This window comes from Capsicum annuum, chromosome 2 (genome assembly GCF_002878395.1).
Source record: "Capsicum annuum cultivar UCD-10X-F1 chromosome 2, UCD10Xv1.1, whole genome shotgun sequence".
NCBI classification, from domain to species: Eukaryota; Viridiplantae; Streptophyta; class Magnoliopsida; order Solanales; family Solanaceae; genus Capsicum; species Capsicum annuum.
In genome coordinates, this window is record NC_061112.1 from 131763570 (window position 1) to 131783844 (window position 20275).

Here is a 20275-nt window from a genome sequence, read left to right on the forward strand (position 1 = left end):
TAATCAAGCTGACTCTAACATGCTGATTAAAATGTTGAAGAGTTTTATTTGGTATTCGGGCACCTTAATCGGTAAAAAGGACTTGGGGTTAGGTAAAAGAGTTTTTACGTATTGTTGTTATGCTTAGGCAAATATTGCATTCCTTAGCCCCTATTCTCTGTGTTCTTCTTTCTTGTCTCTCCTACTAAATGTCCTTTCCTTGTTCCTCTACTTTGTTATTGATTGATTTACTATTTGTATTCCAGTATAATTCTGTTCAGTGATTATACTATAATCTGTCTTTATGTGTTGAAAAATGATTTTGTTAGCTACACAGGGTTTGTACAAAGGTTGGAATGTGATTGTGTGAGATAATGTATTTTTTTTTTTGCAACAAGAATATGTATAGTATAATACCGGATAAGAGTATCTAAGACGAACAATACCCTTAAATTAGTTAATTTCTACTTAATAATCCAGAGAAATTACTCACTTTATAGCAATATAATCAAAGTTCTTACATTATTATACACTGGATAACAATTCATACAGTTTTAATCATCACATATAAATAATCCCTTATAATAGTTATTTACTATCACCAAAGGATGTAGTGCAATGGATGACACTGTTCCTCTCTTAACCAGAAGTCTCGGATTTGAGCCTGGGTATGAAAAAATTCTTGGTAAGGAGCGCTTTCACCCGAATGAGGCCCTACGCGGCACGAATTCGGATTAGTCGGACTTCAATAAGGATACCGAACACCGGACACGGATGAAAAAAAAAAGGTTATTTACTGCATAAACAATTTTGATATTAGAATTTCTATATAATTCGGTTATAAACCAAACCAACACGTGAACGTACAAAAGAAAACTCCTTTTTGGTGGTAAAGCTGCACATTTGGCCGCTTAACACATATATTATACGTATTTTTCGACTATTTTCAAACAGACCACTATTTAAGATAATTTCCCTTTTTATTTAGTATGGGCAACTGGTGAGGTGATCTCCTTGGAAAAATAAGATAAACTTACACCTTAACTTAATATATTTCCACAAATTCTCATCCTTACAAAGTAAATTATAAAAAATTTCAACTAATTATGTATCTTTGTTAGATGTATCGGGAACCAATTATGTATATCGACAGATTCAAAATCGAAAATAATATATCGAGAGCTAATTATATATCTTGGCAGATCTAGAATCGAAATTTTTAACAATTATGTAAAAATATCAAAATTCTCTATAATTAAACTCCAAATTGTCAAGCTTTATGTGAAATTCCAATTATAGTTTGGGATCCAATCCTTCTGGCAAAATGTGAGACTTGGAAACTTAACAATGATATCAAATGTGTGCTACCCTATACCAGCCCAGTTTCGTAGTATGCAAGCCCGTCTCTTATATGGGCCTTGAGACTTTTAAAATGGGCCTTTTTTCAATGTTTTCTGTAAAGGCCCATACAGTTTATTTCGGGGTAACATGAAGCTTCGGCCTAAACAAGAAGTCCGCCCTTAGGTGATGTGCCGCCTTGACCCACATAAGATGGTATATTAGGAAAAGTTCTTATGTATATCAACTTAATTATCCCAAATAATTAAAAAAATAAATTACATCATACTACAATTTAATTTACATAATTATTTGAAACTTCAATCCTTTTAAATAATTATATAAAATCTTAATTTTATTTAAAAGCTCGAATACATCATAGAAGAATGTGATGTATCCGTGTAAAATTAAGTAATGTATCCGTATAAAACTAAGTGATATAAATTGTAATCGAAGAATGTGATGTATCCGTGTGGACTAAATCAGAAATTTTTAGTAACATTGAAAAAAGTTAGGATCAGAAATAATTAGCTCCAAAAAGATTGAAATTTACGTGACTTTCGCCTAAAAGAATTATTTATGAGTAAATAAACTAAATGCCCACTTGGATGGGATTTAAAAAATAGTTTTTTAGCTTAAGTGATTGGAAAATTAAAATAAGTGCTTATAAATTAAGCAGATAAGTGTTTGGATAGAAGTGCCGAAACTGAAAAAAAATTGTTGATGTGTTCGGTAAACAAGTGATGTTAAACATTTTTTTGTTGTTAAAATAACTTAAATGTCCTTAAAGTTGTTAACACCATAAATAAGGTGAATTATTTATAATTTTTTATTTTAAAATAAAATTTTTGAACAAACCTTCGATGAAAAGATGGATTCGACGAAAACAAAGAAGAAAGATGGAGAGGAAATTGGAGGGAAGAGATGAAGCGAAGTGACAAAGAGAAAAAAAAACAGTACATATTTAAGGGCTACAAGTTTAGAATATTGTTGGAATTGGAGGAAGTATAACAGATAAAAAAGTAAATGTTATGGTCAAATTTAAAAGAATTTTAATCTAAAAAATAAAAAACTGGGAACTCCAGTTTCTCGCTTTTTGATTCTTTTAATCAGATTTTAGTTTTTTTAATTATTTTTTAATTTCACCAAACACCTTAAAAAACTAAAAAAGATATTAAAAACTTGTTTGATCAGATTTTAATCATATCCAAACGAGCTCTAACAAGAGATGCATTGAAATATGAGTTAAGTTCATAAATCCATATATTACTACTAAACATGGAAGAGCCGATGCTAGCGCAAGCTCAATATATGTTATTTTTTTTGTCTCAATTTATGTGACACAAATATAATTTAGATAATCAATTATTACAATAATTTAAATTTTTAATTATTGTGATTTATAATATTTTTTCTTCTTTTTCAATTTAAATAATACTGATATAATTTCAATAGTCAATCGAATATTTTATATCTTTTATACTTTTTAAGTTGTTAATTCTGTGATTTATAATATTTTTAGCATAATTTTTCAATAAGATATTAATATTTTCTCCGTCCCAATTTACGTGTCTTCTCGTTTTTAAATAATATCTGTTACTCTATGTCTTTTTTTTATCCTATCAATTTCTACACACTAATGTAATTTCGATAGCCAACCAAATATTTATGCTGGCATATTATTTTGTGTGTATTTTTTTTTTATGAAATATTATTTATTTTTTAATACTTAGATGATCATAAAAATTAATTAGTGGTGATATAATAAAATCACGAATGAAACAATGAAACAGACATGTCTTAAATGACTTATAACAACTAATTAGAAGTGATATTACAAAACTACGATAAAAATTACTTGTAAAAAAAAATTAAATATGTCTCATATAAGACATCAAGTTAATTTAAAAATCAAGAGTTAATTTATCATGTTCAATTTATCCTTTCGATTAATTTTTTTTTAATGCTTAGATGACCTATAATAATTAATTAGGGGTGATATAGTAAAATTACGATTGAAGCAGCTGAAAAAGGTAGCACAAAACATCAAGAGTTAATTTATTATTTTATTTTTATTTCATTAACTTATATTTTATTTATATTTTATTTTTTTATTTAATATTATTAATTTTAATTTTTATATGACTTATACTAATTAATTAGGGATGATATAGTAAAATTACGATTGAAGCAGCTGGAGCAGACAGCATAAGCAGGCATGTCGAAGAAGTGCTTGCTTATTGCCCCTTGATTATTAAGAGTAAAATTCTAAAAATGAAAATTTTGGACCAACCATAAAAATGTAGGAGTTTTAGACCATAATTATAGGGTATAACATAAATTTCAAAAATTATAGTAACTATCATGTATCTCGTATATATCAACTGCGATCGTGGATCTTTGTATCTCAGATACATGTTCTATATAAGAAAAAAGAACATGCATCTTTAGTCTATATGAAGATTCATGATTTGCTATGTTAGACGTTGTTAAAATGTGTATCTCCATACTCGTGTATCTATCGATATGCACTGTTTGTAATTTTTTAAAGTTGAGTGTAGTTATGGGAAGTAGGCACTAATATTTGTTTAATTCTATTGTTTGTCAAATAGTAAATAGGGCAAACAAGATAAATTTCCACAGCTAGGAGTTTAATTACGAAAAATTTTGATATTTTACATAATTACTGAAAATCTCGATTTCGAGTCTGTTGAGATACATTATTATCTCCTGATACGTCCAATGAAGATACTTTTTTTTCTTTTTAAAAATAAATAATTTGCTCCAATATATTTTTTTTCGATTTTGTGAGTCAAGATACATAATACATCCAACGAAGACACATCTTTTTCTTTGTAAAGAGACATAATTTGCTTCCAATATTTTTTTTTCGATTTTGGTAGCTGAGATACATAATACATTCAACGAAGATACATTTTTTTCTTTGTAAAGATGCATAATTAGCTTCCCATGTTTTTTTTCCTGATTTTAGGTCTATTGAGATGCATAATTAACCCTCGATACATCCAATAAAGATACAAAATAGTTAAGATTTTTATAATTATTTTATTAGAGTGAAAATCTGCTAATTAATGGTTATATTATTTTTGCTAATAAAAATCATAGTTTTTCATTACTTCACCTTAACTACAGCTTCTCTTAGAATTAGATTACTTAAATTTGGTTAGGAATGGGTGTACTATATTTCTTAAATCATTTTTTTTTTGAACTCTAGGAAAATTCGCAGCCGCTACCAATGGTGCGCACTGGGTAAATCCCTCACTGTGCAGTAGCCTGCATACCACACAGGAGATGTAAACCGCACTAGGTAAATCCCGTGCGACAGACTCATGGCTTAAAGACATTAGGGGGAATTACTCCCAGGTAGCTGTGGTGGGCTACCACCCTCCAAACCAGTGAGCCAGTTCCGAAGGACATTTCTTAAATCATTTTGCCGGCCCTAATATTCTATTTCTGAAAAAGTTAACCCAATAATGCTAAGTTATTTTGAAATCCCTCCTTTAAAGAATATGATGGTCATCCATCTTTGAGATAAATATTTTGAAACATACTTGACAACAAATCCAAATATATATATGACATTTCTTTTCATATCATATTCCCTTGGTCAGCCACCCCCCTACCCCTACCCCCACCCCACCCCAAATGTCTATCTCATTTTATTTTCTAAATTTAGGAAATGAAATTATAGATTTGTCCACTTCTAATATGAAAAAGCAAGTGGGATAGGTTTGCTTTTGTAAAGAGATGCTCTCCATCCACTTTTATACTATAAGACATATTAATGTATGTATATAACGTCTTTATCTTCAAAAGGTTTTACTTACCGACCATCATATACTGAAAGTGAAGGATACATAATTGCTATTACCAACTTGCCTCAAAGAATATTGATTCTATTGTGAGATTTTCAACTTATGCTGACTTCACAAAAGGAAAAACACTCAAAGACTATTTATTTTCCTCTTTAAGAAATTGGCAGTTTTTAGTTTCGGCATTAATATTTCCTATATATTATAAGTAATGTAATGTAACTTAATTAAATAATTATATATAATTGTTTTCTGAGACCTAAGGTTTAAGAAAGGATAAACTAGACTAGCTGCACCGACTAATAGCCGCCAAATAGACCTCCTCCATAAACTCTTGTAGTACCATAAATATAATTGTAGAAAATTAGGAATTGGAGTATTGACCTTAAAGAACCATTGAGCTGATAATTCAATTAAATTGTTTACTCATTGGTGTTTCCTTATCTTGCAAAATTTTGTGAACTAATTTGCTAAACAAAATGAGAAATCTATTTTAAAATCTTAGGGATGAAAATAATACCAAGTTATAGTTTGGACGTTAACCAAGTGAGTATTTTGATCGAATTTGGCTTGTTGGTTAAGAAATAATCACTCGAATTTACAACATAAACTTTTCAATTCAGTAGCTTGTTGATAACTGTGCTTTAAGTTACTTTCTGTGTCCAATAAAACTTGTTATATTTCATTTTCAAGAATCAAACTATGTAAACTTTTGACTCTCAATAAGCATTACATGAAGTATTGTGGACAGAGGCGGAGCCAGCTCTTTGGCAGGGCATTCGAACCCTTTTCAACGAAAAAATATTTTATTTTATATCCGATTAAAATTATTTTTATGTATTTATAGATATTGAACTTCCTTTAATTCGAATATGTTCTCTTCAAATATTGAACCTCCTCAGTTGAAATCTTGGCTCAACATATGGTGTGGATGGAGTATGTTTTAGCATCGTCTTTCCCGTGAATTTTTTTGTTTCAACAGTATACGAAATTCAAATATGGGAACAATTTTATGTGAAACAAATATGAGATGACCACATTGTTTTAGGTAAGCCTTAAAAATGGATTTGTTTGCATGTGGACATAAAACATTTTCCTACTTACAATTTGGGAATATAACCCCCCATCCCCACCACCCCCCCCTCACCCCCACCAAAGAGAAAAAAAAAAAAATGGAAGCCACGTCTGTGAAAGAAAGAGGTAGATTAAAGACATGAATATATGACCCCACCACCCCTAAAGTCTCATTCCACCATTCTAAACCTTTTTATTAGCTCCACTCCACCATATACCTTCTCTTCATCCTAACTCCTCAACCATTATATTTCTTACCAACAAACATTTCCATCCTCTCTTCTTTTTGCAGGCCTAAATTGCATCATAATTAATAGTCTTCTGGTCCTCACACATCAAAGACTTTGAATCTACATCATGTAAGTTTCTACCATTTTATAAGGATCTTCTATTTGCATTAATGCTTTCATTTTCTTCTTGCTCTTCTCTATTTGACAATTGCGTATGTTTCAATCTCAAACTAATTGAGGTCGGTTATATGACCTTTTTTATTACATATAGTTACATTAGTGCAATCCTTCTGTTTTATTCAAATTTTGACCGAATATGCTTGTGAAACTCATTGATTAAATGCGTTATATATTTGATATAGTCCTTTGATCCTCATTCTTCGTTAGATAGGATTGGAAGTCAAGAACAAATAAGAACTAGGAGTAATGTCACAAATTGAATGGATCAATCAACTCTGCAAGTTTTGAACCTCTTGTTTTTGTCATTTTTTTTGTCCTAGGCTTATTTAACAAGAAATAAATGAAAAGAGGATACGTAAAACTTAAAAAAATATATATACATATATATTAGCCGATTTCTTCTTATCTATCCTAACCTTGATAAGTAGACTTACATCGTAAGAGGCGGAGTCAGAATTCCGACTAAGGGAGTTCAAAATTTGAAGAAAAACTACCAGAAAGGTTCATCATCTAATATATATACATAAAAAATTAATTATAATCATGCATAAATAATACAATTTTCCGTCGAAGGGGGTTTGGAACCCCTTGCCAAAGACTGGCTCCGGACCTAATGGTACCTATCGCCAATGGGAGATGATTGACATCCGTGAAATTAGTTGAGGTGCACTCAATGCGTCATCCAGGACATCATGATTATTTTCAAAAAGGGTACATAAAACTCTTAGCATATATTCCAAATGTTTGCCTAACTTTGGCAACAGAAGAGAGCATTATTCGTAACGTGGCCCAGAAAATCTGGCAACTACAAGACATGATGACCACTTCATTTCATTCCTCCCAGTTCCATCCATCGGTTCTCCTTAATCCCCTTAAACCTCATCTATTCTTAGTCCATATTTACCAATCACATTTTAAATTGCAACATTTTCTACTACATACAGATTCTAAAGTAAATCATGCGTAGATCTGTTTGTTAGATTACAGTAACTAAATTGAACCATAGCTTTTTATTGGACTTCCCCAACGTAGGTGCAGAGGCGGAGCCAGGATTTCAAGTAAGGGGATTCAATATTCAAAGAAAACTAAGTCGAAGGGGGTTCAACACCTACTATAACCACATAAAAAATAATTTTAATCATGCATAAAGGGGGTTCGGACGAACCCCTAAAGAGGGTTGGCTCCGCCTCTGCATACGTGAATATGAAAGTCTAAAGGAAAAAAAAAAAAATACACGTGTGTAAAAGAATCAATGAAATTAAATCGAATCTTTACTTTGTATGTATACTTGTTTAAGTATTATACAAGGAATATAAAAAAGGTTTTGTAATAATAAGATGATAAAAGATTAAAATGAAATTGTAACCAAAGGGAAAATAATAGTAATAATCTACTTTATGTTATTATGTAAAATTTGATAGAAGGAATAGGGGAAAATGGGTTGTAAGTCAGAAATATAAGCATTGACTTTTTGACTTGAGCCCAATAATAAACTGGAATATATGCTCCCAGTTTAATCATGTGATTATCTTTTGATGAAAATGTTAAAGTATTAGGGAATTAATGAGCCAATCCTCGTGTTAAATGGCCTAATCCGGTGACATGCTGAGTTTAATAGGCATCTTTCTAATTTTGTCTGCTCCTAATTGTTGAAACAAGCAATTATAAAGCATAGTTTATTAGCCGTCCATGTTAATTATGGCAAGTTGAAAAACGCTGATATCATCAATATGAAGCTTTCAGCTCTCAACTAATTTTGATTAGTGCAGTGGTTTATTAAAGGTCAAACCCATCGATAAGACCTCAAATTTGTCCCGAAAATTCACTTAGGTACCTAAACTAAGACTTGTACTATCAAATCCCTAAACCCCTCAAATTTTGTTCCAATTGGACATATTTTTCCCTATCAGCTAAAAGCTAAGCGCCGATGTGGAAAAAACGACCAATTAAAAAAAAAACACTTGGCAAAAAAATAATTTTTTGTGGAAATGTTGATTTGTCCATTTTCCATTTATTTAGTATCATTTATTAATAATTTATTAATTAAAATAAAAAAAAACATCCCTCACCCACCCAGTCGTCTTCTTCACCCCACCCACCTCTCCCCAGTCGTCTTCACACACACACACACAGAGAAACTCCATTAACAACATCAACGACACACACACACACAACAACTCCATTAACAACATTAGCAACACAAAACACACACAGAGCAACTCCATTAATAACATCAACAACACACACACATAACAACTCCATAGCACTATTAGAATTGCTTCTATATTTCTGCCGCGCGAATACAAACAACGACATTAATACTATAATATTCATCCTCTACAAGTATTCCGTAAATCCAACAAAATCCTAATCAAAACTTGACAAAAAGAACAGCAAACAATTCTGTGTTCATTGAGAACTTTATCCAAGTCATAGCTGCGAAATCTAGAAATGTGATGCAGCTCATTCAATTTCGATACGAACAATGAACAACTGGAGATTCATGATGAACAGATCACGATGAACAATGAACAATTCTATGTTCATGATGAACAACTCTTTCACTATTTTTTTTAAATTAAAAATTGTTAATTGTAATTTATTTCTCCATTCTTGTTTTCCATTACAATGAAATTTTTTAGTAGATGCTTAAAGAATTGCAGAACCACTATCCTTCAATTTTTACCTAAATGTGCAAGATTAGGTATAAATTATTTGTGTTTCAAATATGGAGAAGGAGATGATGATGACAGGAAGGGGAGGGGGGTTGGCAGTTGACGACGATCTGGGGGTTGATGAAGACGACGATGAATAGGGTTGGAGGGTGACGACTATTTGGTTGGGGGGAGGGGGTTGATGAAGACGAAGATGAATGGGGTTGGGGATTGATGAAGACGACGATGAATGGGGAAGGGGATGGGGGTGTTTTTTTTTTTTCTTTCTTAGTTAAAAATTATAAAAATTAAAAATTATGTTAATAAAATAATTTACATATAATTTTTTTAATAAAAAAAAGTAAAATATTTTTTTATTCTACTATTCACGTGCCTAAGGAGAGTGTACTCTCCTTACCAAATCAACATTTTGTGTCTGATAGATATCAATTTTAGCACTTGAAATGTCTGATAGGTATAAGTCTTAGTTTAAAGATCTAAATAAATTTTCAAAATAATTTTGAGGTCTTATCAATGGGTTTGACCTTTATTAAAATAGCTACTAATCTACGGAGAGATTTGTTGAGGATGGTGACTCATTAGTCATCATTCAACTTTATGGAAACATATACTACTATTTGAATTTAAATTTACGCTTATAATGCATATATTTTTCACATAGGGTGTGTTTGGTATGATGAAAAATATTTTAAATGGAAAATGTTTCTTGGGAAATATTTTTCTGAAAAATAAGTTGATTTTCTACTTATTTTCTCATGTTTGGTTGGTGAGTGAAAAATATTTTTTGAAAAATATTTTATGGTGTTAGGTTTGGTGAGTAGAAAATATTTTTTGGTGTTTGATTGGTGAGTGAAATTTTTTTTTAAGAAAATACTACTAACTTTTAACTAGTATATCAGTGTCTAGCAACTCAACAATTTGTAAGAACTAATTTAAGCATAACAAATAATATTAATATCGAATACTAAAATATTACAATCACTAAATTTAAGAAACTATTAATTAGCAAATATAGGAGATACTTTTCAACATTTTGTCCGGACAATCTCAAGATACTACAAACAATAGAAATATAACGGAACGACAAGCTAATTCAATCTTGTGAAACAAGTTACACCGATAACAAAATGAAATATGCAATTAACAAAGTAATATAGGTAAGTCTTCCTTTATGCATATGAAAATAACAATACATTCAACGAACATTGAAAAAGAAAAAAATTCAAGTTTCGCTATTTTTTATTTCAAACAGTGAAAAATATTTTCGAATAATGTAAATTTTTGAGAAATGTGAATTATTTGAGTCATGTGAATATGAGTGTTGTTGGGGTGGGGGCATGTCACATTTGTCATTTTTCGAAAAATGACATCCTAAAATGACTTTCCTTGGTCCATGAGGAAAGTCATTTTCCCTCAAATAAAGAAAAATGAGTTATTTTGGAAAATGTTTTCTCAATATTTTACTACAATCAAACAAGAAAAAATAGGAAAACATTTTTCATCATACCAAACACACCCATAATCAATTTAAATTGGCATATAACAATTCATAATTCTGTGGTCGGATGGTTCAAATGCAAGCGTAGATAAAAACATTAAGGGGTTGTTTTTTAGAGTGTATTGAAAAAAATAATTTATGCATTAGTTAACGTGTACTATTAGAAGTTGTTTGGTTGGGAAAGATTTATCCCGACATGATTATTTTCGAGATTAGTTATTTGGGGATTAGTTTTTCCATCACGTATATGGGATAACTTATCCCGCCACTATGATGCAAATGGTGAAATAAATAATCGTGAGACAAACTAATAACTTCAGTCAAACATAAGATAAAATAATTCTATATTTTATTTTAAGGATTATTATTATTTATACCTCACACCAAACGACCCTAAGTGATTATCATACATCCCTATCTGTCCATTACTTGATATCGAATACCATTGTTATAAAAGAAAATAATAGTACTAACATAATTAACTGTTATGGTGGATAAATTGTTTTTAGAAAAAAAAAGGTTGCAATTCAATTCTTATTTAAACATGACAGAATTTTTGTCAAGTCCAGTACAAATTATTCACAATTTCGAGTTTATTTTTCTTTTTTCTTTATAATTTTTGTTAAGGCTACAATTACAACTTCAATGTAACAGCACCTGTAACAGTACGTAACAAACTTTACACTCTCTTTCATTTCCATTTGCAGCGAGCGATGAGTGGTTCTCTTCACGCGCCACCGGAGTTCGACTCCGGCAACGGCGATTCAGTAGCCTCCACGCCTCGGTCGGAGCACCACCATCACCACCACATGTACAATGACAACACCGCTCTACAGCCACGTGCCCGTTTCATGTGCAGCTTCGGTGGCAAAATTATGCTCAGGCCACACGACAATCAACTCCGCTACGTCGGCGGCGATACTCGAATCGTTGCAGTCAACCGCCACACTACCTTCTCAGCTCTCCTCGGAAAACTCTCTAAACTCTCCGGAAATCCAAACATTTACATCAAGTACCAGCTCCCTAACGAGGACCTGGATGCTTTGATAACCGTTACCACTGATGAAGATTTGGAGCATATGATGGAAGAGTATGATCGGCTCACGCAGAATTTGAAAACGGCTCGGCTTCGGCTTTTCCTTTTCGCTAATGATTCTGGTTCGAGAGCTAGTACTATTAGCTCCATACTTGACGGTTCGTCTAAGCGAGAGCAATGGTTTGTCGATGCTCTCAATGGAGGAGCCGGTGCGGGTACGGGTACGGGTACGGGTCTGGAGCGTGGACGATCCGAAGTATCGTCAATTGTTTCTGAAGTTCCGGATTACTTATTCGGGTTGGACAATTCTGATGAACCGCTTCGTGAATCAAAATTCGTGAAGAACAGGAACCTTTCGGAGCCGGGTTCACCTGCTCCACCTATTGTTTCTTCTGCATATTGCTCTATATCATCATCATCAATGGCACCTACAGCAGCTATGACAGTAATGCCTAATCTTCCACCAGTTAAAACGAAGCTCGATAAGCCAAATCCGGTAGCTGAATCCAGAGAAACTCCGGTTGCTAATGTCACTACTGAAGCAGGCGAAAAGACGGTTCAACAGCAACCACAAAGTTATCCGAGTAGTCCACTATGGCATTACCCAGCAACACCGGTTCAAACCATACCCGTTTACTATGTACCGGGTCCGGTTCAACCCGGAAACATCCCGGTCCAATCCGTTCCATTAAGGTCTCCATATGTTCATCCTTTTCCGGTTCCTCCGAATCAGTTACCAATCGGGTATCCACCCATTTCAAGTATGGGCCAAGTATACAGTGGATTAAGACCCGTAATGAGCGTCGACCCGAATGAATTTTCGGGTACTACGAGGGTCGTTACAGAAGGTACGAATCAGGCAATGTACTACGGAGTTAGGACTTCATCAGGAGCTGTTCCGGGTTCTGGAGGTTCAGTTAGCGAAGAAATGCAGGGATCCGGAGCTGATGGGAAAACGGGTCGGGTCTCTCAATGAAGGTTTGATTGAGAATCATATATTTGGTGTGCTACTTTTTGTGCTAAGCATTTTGTTTTATTTGATGCAATGATTAGTGTATGGTAAATAAGCTGCAATTGATAAATCTACCCTCCAATATGTGTGATTTAAAAGGAGTATTTGATTAGTAAAAAAGCAAGTTGTAAAAGCATTTAAGCACTGTTTCTTGGTATGATTAAGTTTAGAAAGGTTTTGGTATGATTTTTGTAAAGTGCTTTACTGAAATAACGATTTATAATATGGACTCGTAATTATTTTTTGGAATTTGATTTAAGCATAAAGCTAGTGGGGTTACAATAATAGTGGGAGAAAAAGTAACAATGAGGAAATTGTCAAAAGAAATCATTTACGCATTCGAACTTTTGTACAATTATGGGGGCAACTTTATGGTCAAAGAGTAAAATTAAGACTCATATTTTGTTGATAAGAGCAAGGGCAAGCTTATAGATATAACTCGTGTTGCTTCATTTTCATTAAGATGTTTGGTAATCTATTTGACACCTTCTTTTTTTTCTCATTAAGATGCTATTTCTGCATTTTGTATTAGGCATCAAAGACTTACAAGTAACAGAAGTTAGAAGTGGAAGCATAAAAGCTTCCAAGGGTCCAAACATTCATACTTTCCAAGCATTGATCATCTTTTTCCACAAAATCACTAACTAACCTGAGTAGATTGAATGAAGGTACTCGTAACTAAATCGTAAAGTTCTATAGGGGTAGCCATGAATCCACGAAAAAATTATCAAAATCTTACTATGTTTTATAGTGCAAATGTTAGGCCTCAATAATTTTTAACATTAATTATGTGAGAATCATGAGTGTTGTACTGTAATTGAGATCCCCTTCCTTTTACCAAAAATCTCGATTTCCAACTTTGGAATATGAAATATTTTTGTATGGAGCAATATCATGGGGTTGTTGGAATTTCTGTGCCTTAATCACAAGCTCTAGCTTGAATGAAATAGAAAATATTTTAGCGGAAAATGCCTCATGTCTTTAGGGTATCAATCCGCATAACATTTGTTTGCTTGTATGGAAAAATAACATAAACATACACCTTAATTTATCATATTTATATAAATTTTTATCCTTATTAAGTAATTACAAAAATTCTAACTAATTATGTATTTTCGTTGGAGGTATCGGGAGTTAATTATGTATCTCAATAGACCCCATATATGAAAAAATATATCGGGAGTTAATTATATATCTTTACAAAGAAAAAAATTTGTCTTCGTTGGATGTATCGGGAACTAATAATTTTTCTTGATAGACCAGTAATTATGTAAATATCAGAGTTTTTTGCAATTAAACTTCAAACTGTCGAAATTTATGTTGTTTTTCCTATTTGTATTCAGATTGGGCTTTCTAGATAGTTAGCCATGTTTAGACCACTGGAACTTTATGAAAGCCCACAAGAATAGCCCAAACTTGGTAGGTAGACCATGGAATAATAAGGGTGTTATTTGCACAAATGTCCTTATTTTGAAATGATATTCACTTTTTGTCTTTTAAATTTCTGATTTTTAATTTTTGCTCATCAATACTTTAAGTAACAAAAAAGTGACACCCAAAAAACAAAAAAGAACTCGTAATTATAAGTTTCTATTTTTATATTATAATAGTATATCGCAAGTTACACCATTGAATTCCTAGTAACCTAGGTCTTTAGAGACATGAAATCATTCCAGAACCAATAAAATTATATTGTAAGAGGCATAACTTATTACTACCGAAGTACTGAGCTTATGCCGAATAATATAAAAGTTCTCTAAACTTATGACCGGCAGCGACAATGCAGAAGTTCTCTAAGAATTAGTCATAATACACAGCTTATTCATATAAGTTGCTGCTAATTGAAGCCTGGAGTGCTCAATTGCTTGGTGGTTTAGGATTTTGCCCAAGGGCCAGTAGCTCATCGTTGCTGCTCAATTTACGGATTCTTTATTTTCAATTTTCCAGTTTTCTCATTATTTATTATTCTTATATTATACGTCCTCAATTAATAATTCAGTAAGGAAATATAGTTAATGAAGAGATAGTTGCATTCAAATATTAAGCAAGATCACTTTTCTAAAAATAAAAACAGAAAATAGCTTTACAAGTAAAAAAATTAGTGAGTCTATCACGTTCATATTGAAGAACCGAATCAAATTAGAAATATCGATCGAAACCTTATTGAACTAATTTCAATTCAGTATTCGATGTGTACCATAGTGAAGAATAAAAGGTCGAAATATCAAAGTAAAGTTATGGAGAAGAATTGAACGTCATCCCTTTCCAAAAATGCTATCCTCCCTAAAATATCACATAAATGAAATACTATATTTAATTGTTGGATTGATCTTTCGTATAATTTCTATGTTCCCTAATTTATTTATTTTTTCTTTATTTGCTATTCCTTTAATTTTATCTCTATCTTATTTATTATGTCCAACTTATACATTTTGAATCCCATCATTATCAGATCTAGATTGTTGAATCAGTATAACTAATATAATTCCGGAAAAACAAATTGAGAAAGAGACATTAAGAAGTACGATGGAGGTCAGCAACAAAATAAAAATGATACTAAGAAAGCAAAAGATGTATTGGCAGAAAAAAGTTGGGAATATAAGAGGGACTTTCTGCTTTCTCTTCGATCAATAAAAGAAAAGGAGGGAATCGTAGCAGAGAACCAAAAAAATAAAAGAGTTAAATGTATGAATAAATTATTATTATGGAATGCTCTTTTAAATTGAAACGAGTGATTTTTTATTACTTTATAGAAGTTCAATCAGTAATAAATCAGTAAGAGTTTAGTCATGCATCAATTTTATCAATTAATATTGATGCCTGTGGTTTACTCTAAGTAGTAAAATTGGCTTTCTATAATCAACAATTGATGGTGTGTGCAGTGTGTTAAATTGAGAACCTTACCCCCACTAAGCACGGTTAATTATGCTTTCCTCAATGGTTTTGGAGTTTAAAGCAAACAAATTTAAGAACGTTATCATCAAGGTTGTGGTGGAGCAAATAAGATTTCACACAGCGATGACCCAGGATTTAAGAAAAAATAGAAATTTACCTCAAATGAGGTTTGAACTCAGGGCATCCCTTCTAATGGAGAACCTTAAAATCAACCTAAATATCAATGCACCCAACCAACTTTTTTTGTTTTTTTTGTTTCTTCCTTAAAAAAATGTTCATCCAACCAACTTTTTGTTTATGTGGGGGCTTTTATATATTATGTATCTATTTTCATAAATTTTTTATGTAATTTACCTATTCCGCATTGAGTTTAGTGGGTGTTAGAACACCCCACAAATGAATGTAAGTCCGTCCTGAAATCATAAAGATCTCGTATTCGAGTTTGGGTTCTTATTAAGCACTCCTATATTTTATGGACCTTGCGAATTGAATTAATCGAAATATAAAACAAGTATTTTATGAGATGTGAATACAAATTATGAATATAATCTTATTATTTTATATGTACCAGGACATAAACAGAGGTTTCACCCTGTCATGATAAAGAAAGAGCAACCATATTCTTTGGATTATATTATCATTACATTAAAGAAACCGACATGTACTTCGATTTTCTTCGAGGTTAACAACTAGCTCTTCTTGGCTTCTTGTATATATCAAACAAATTAGTAGCAGATCCATTAATTTTTCTGTAGTGAATTCTATTATATCTTTCCAAATATAATATATGAACTAGCTATATTAATTTTGCAGCTATAATACTATAAAAATCCTAGTCCATATAAATAGCTGCCGTGTAGGATCAACCTGTCTGCCTTCCCTGAATATAGTATTTTCCAAGTTCATGATTAAATACTCTGAAAATTGAAATGAATAAAGGTATATATTGATTGTACTCACGTGTGTCACACATGCATAAAAGAAATTAAACTATATTGTAAAATAGGAGTACTATTGTAGGGATGTTGTATATAAAATGTTTGGTTATGTGTTATTCAATCAGGGATAGATGTTCCAAGAAAATGGGGCCTGTGTCAAGATGACCCACTCCAACCAAGAATCATGTGAATGTCCTTACTGTTTCTTCTGCAATGTTTGGAAAATATACCTCAAAAATACTTATGTCATGGGCCATGGCAATACCTAGCTTGAATCAGCCTATCTGGTAAAACAATTCTCTCATGTCTTCGCATGCTCAATGAGATTTGCTTTCATTATTGAGAAATTCACCTGGAGTCGATCTTTTGAATCACTTGCGACCTTAGACGCTCGGGGATAAGGGTTACGCCTTTTCACCTTCTACTTAACTACTAAACGAAAAAAGGTCAGAACTATGCCTAAACTATTCTAAAAGGAGCAAAATACCTCTCTTTATTTTTTGGCTCAAAAATACTCTTATGTTTGTTTTTTGGTACCAAAATACCCATCACTTTAACAGAATGCCACCATGCACGCCACGTGGAAAAAAATTTACCTGTCCAGTCCACATCAGGATCTCATTTTCGGAAAAAGGGCTAAAACTATCCTGAACTATCTGAAATGGAGTAAAAATTATTCCTCTGCACGAAAGATATTATTATCTTCATTTCAGATAGTTCAAGAATAGTTTTGACCCTTTCTCAATTACTAAATATAGTTCATTTGGTGAAGGATCTAACCTATAATCGAAGTCCCATTCTCCCAACTTTTGTGAATTGACCAGCTAACCCTTGGGAAGAGTTAATAGGTTTGTGTAGCTAATTGCAGGGGCGGATTGCTACCCTTTGCCGAGGGGAATCCTCTTCGGCGAAAAATTATGTTATATATGCATGGTTGAAATTATTTTTTATGTATATATATTAGATGTTGAACCCCCTTCGGTTAGTTTGTATGTTCACTTATGAACCCCTTAGTGAATATCCTGGCTCCGCCACTGACTAATTGCACTGCAGTTATCTCATAAAGTTAATTTTTTTATTGAGAAAATTGGAGTCAAGAAGAAAAATGAGTTTATAAGATAATAACTCTTAGTACTTTGAGTTTTGCTTAGTTTCATAAGATTAAAATCGACAAGGTAGTATAACTAGCGACAAATTTAACTGATATATGGAAGGAGAGATATTTTCCAACCTTTTCCCTTTATAAAATGAGAGACTGCAGAGCAGAACATGTGAAAGCTCTGCAAAAAAAAGAGGAGGTATTAGTAGAAAGGCAGTAAGTGAGGAGAGAACAATACAAAGCAGCATTAAATTGATTGAGTCCAAATATAAAACATGACTAGTATTTTTTTTTTTTTTATATGTGAAAGTAAATGAAAGCAGGTGGGCATCCTTGTTCTTTAAAGACTGAAAGAAATAGAGAAGCAACGACAAGTATGTACACTGCACACATTGTACTCCATTAGTGCCATTACCACTACTTTCTTTTCTGTTATCACTTTGCTATATTCTATATTTCAGATAAGATACATTCCAAATGTGAGACTCTGCTCTTTTCTTTCTTCATCTCCTTAATCTTTTAACAAATGGTTTCCTACATATATATATATATATATATAGGACCACACATTCCAATTCTCCTTTCATTCACCTATAATTTTCTTTCCTTTTTAAAGATATATACACTGACAATGAAAATTTACAATTATTAGTATGTGTTATTTGTTGTAACGAGTTACTTATCCTCTTTCTTTCTCTAGTAAATTTTAAGTAATTTTATAGGTAAAGAAAAATTAAATGTAGATGGTCATTTGGTTTACAATCTAGTTAGGCAATTATATATTATAGTATAAGGATTGTTAGGGTGTGGATATTAATATATATTGAAAATGCTAGATCGTGCCTAATAATATAAGATGCTCCTACTTGAACAGGATATCTAGATGTTACTATTCTTATTACTTTGTTCTATCGCGGCCCTCATAAAATAATTAGTACGTAACTCAATATTGAAAATCAAATGTCACATAAGTTAAGCAAAGTTGTACATTGAAAACTAAATATTGTAGTATTATAGTTATGTAAAATTATATGTCTGATGCAAAAGTTTTAGTATATGGCAAACCAAATATTGTATACAAACTTGTGTCAAAACTGAGAACTACTTTTGCACATGAAGTACTTTCTTGTGTGTTCTCCAAAGACTAATTACAATGCCTAACAGCAACCACTGCGGTGACCATAAGGCTAAGTTTTCCACCTAAAGGATAATCACAGTATGTAGTACTTTAGAGTGAATGAATGAGAAAAACTATAACTATTTACTATAGTATTGAGTATAACTTTCGAAATAATTTATGTACCAAGTCAAACAAAAACTACTGTATTTAGTATACAACATATAAACGATAAGATATGATTTCCTATCCGCAAAAGAAACATTTAAATGATATTTTCTATAATTCAAAAAGAAGTATATATCAAAGGGACACTAATAATTATTCTGAATTTGATCACATGATAATGAAACTATAAAATGATTTACATGCCTATCGTAAGTCAATATATATATAGTGCTAACAATGTGTAAAATGAGGGAATTACTGACATCTTTAACAGATGTAAAGGACACTCCAGCTCTTAAAAGTAGATCTTCATCTAACAACCAAGGCAACAACTTCACCATAAAACAAGTTCTAAAACAATTACATCCCCTACTATGGGGTTTAAATTGTTTAATAAACTTAATTTAACTAAAAATCTAGGACAGTACGATAAGGATCCTCATTAAATGTCACAAAATAACCTAAGTTTAAAACATTGACACCTTATAGTCAATGCATACATTTCAGACTATAAGATTTATATCTAAAATTCCTTTTCTATTTCTCAAATCTTCTCCTGAATCTCTCTCCAATTAGCTATACTTTGGCCACAAGTTGTATTCAATACGGTAATCAGACATTATAGAAGAATTATAGTTATCTTTACGCATCGAATTGCTAGCAGTAGCTTATATTTAAATTAGTCTTTATGCTTGTAATGTCAGATTTTATTTTCGACAGATAATATAAATTGTTCAAAAGTGAGAGAGAGAGAGAGAGAGAGAACTGTAGAGATTGAGCACTCCCCATTTAATTCCATGCATGCCTTATCTGAGAGTTAAGTTAGCTTAAAGAAATTCTTGAAAGGTGAATGAATACATGGGATTTTTTGATACATGTTTTTTCTCCAAGTTTACTGACAGAAGGATTGTGTACATAATATGTACACACATTATTATTAGCATGTATAGTTGAAATGATATATATATATATATATGTTGAAATATATAATTATGTATAGAACTCATTTATTTGAGACACATTATGCCACTAAACATGCAATGTATATCATTAGGTATATCATTATGCCACTAAACATGCAATGTATATCATTAAGTCTATCATATATATAACTAAATGGATATGCATTATCATAATTTGAACTGAAATGAATATCAATATAATGGAATATGCTTTTTAGTTAGAGAGACTTAAGGAGATGGA

The 20275-nt window shown here is 31.8% G+C and overlaps 1 protein-coding gene across 1 annotated transcript; it reads left to right on the forward strand.

Annotated features, from left to right (window-relative positions):
• Positions 1–6406: 6406 nt before the first annotated feature.
• On the forward strand, positions 6407–13038 carry LOC107859490. The gene is made up of 2 exons (XM_016704530.2): positions 6407–6583; positions 11515–13038. Exon 2 carries the CDS (start codon positions 11521–11523, stop codon positions 12817–12819), a length of 1299 nt encoding a protein of 432 aa, XP_016560016.1. The 5' UTR covers positions 6407–6583; positions 11515–11520; the 3' UTR covers positions 12820–13038.
• The last annotated feature ends 7237 nt before the right edge of the window (positions 13039–20275 follow it).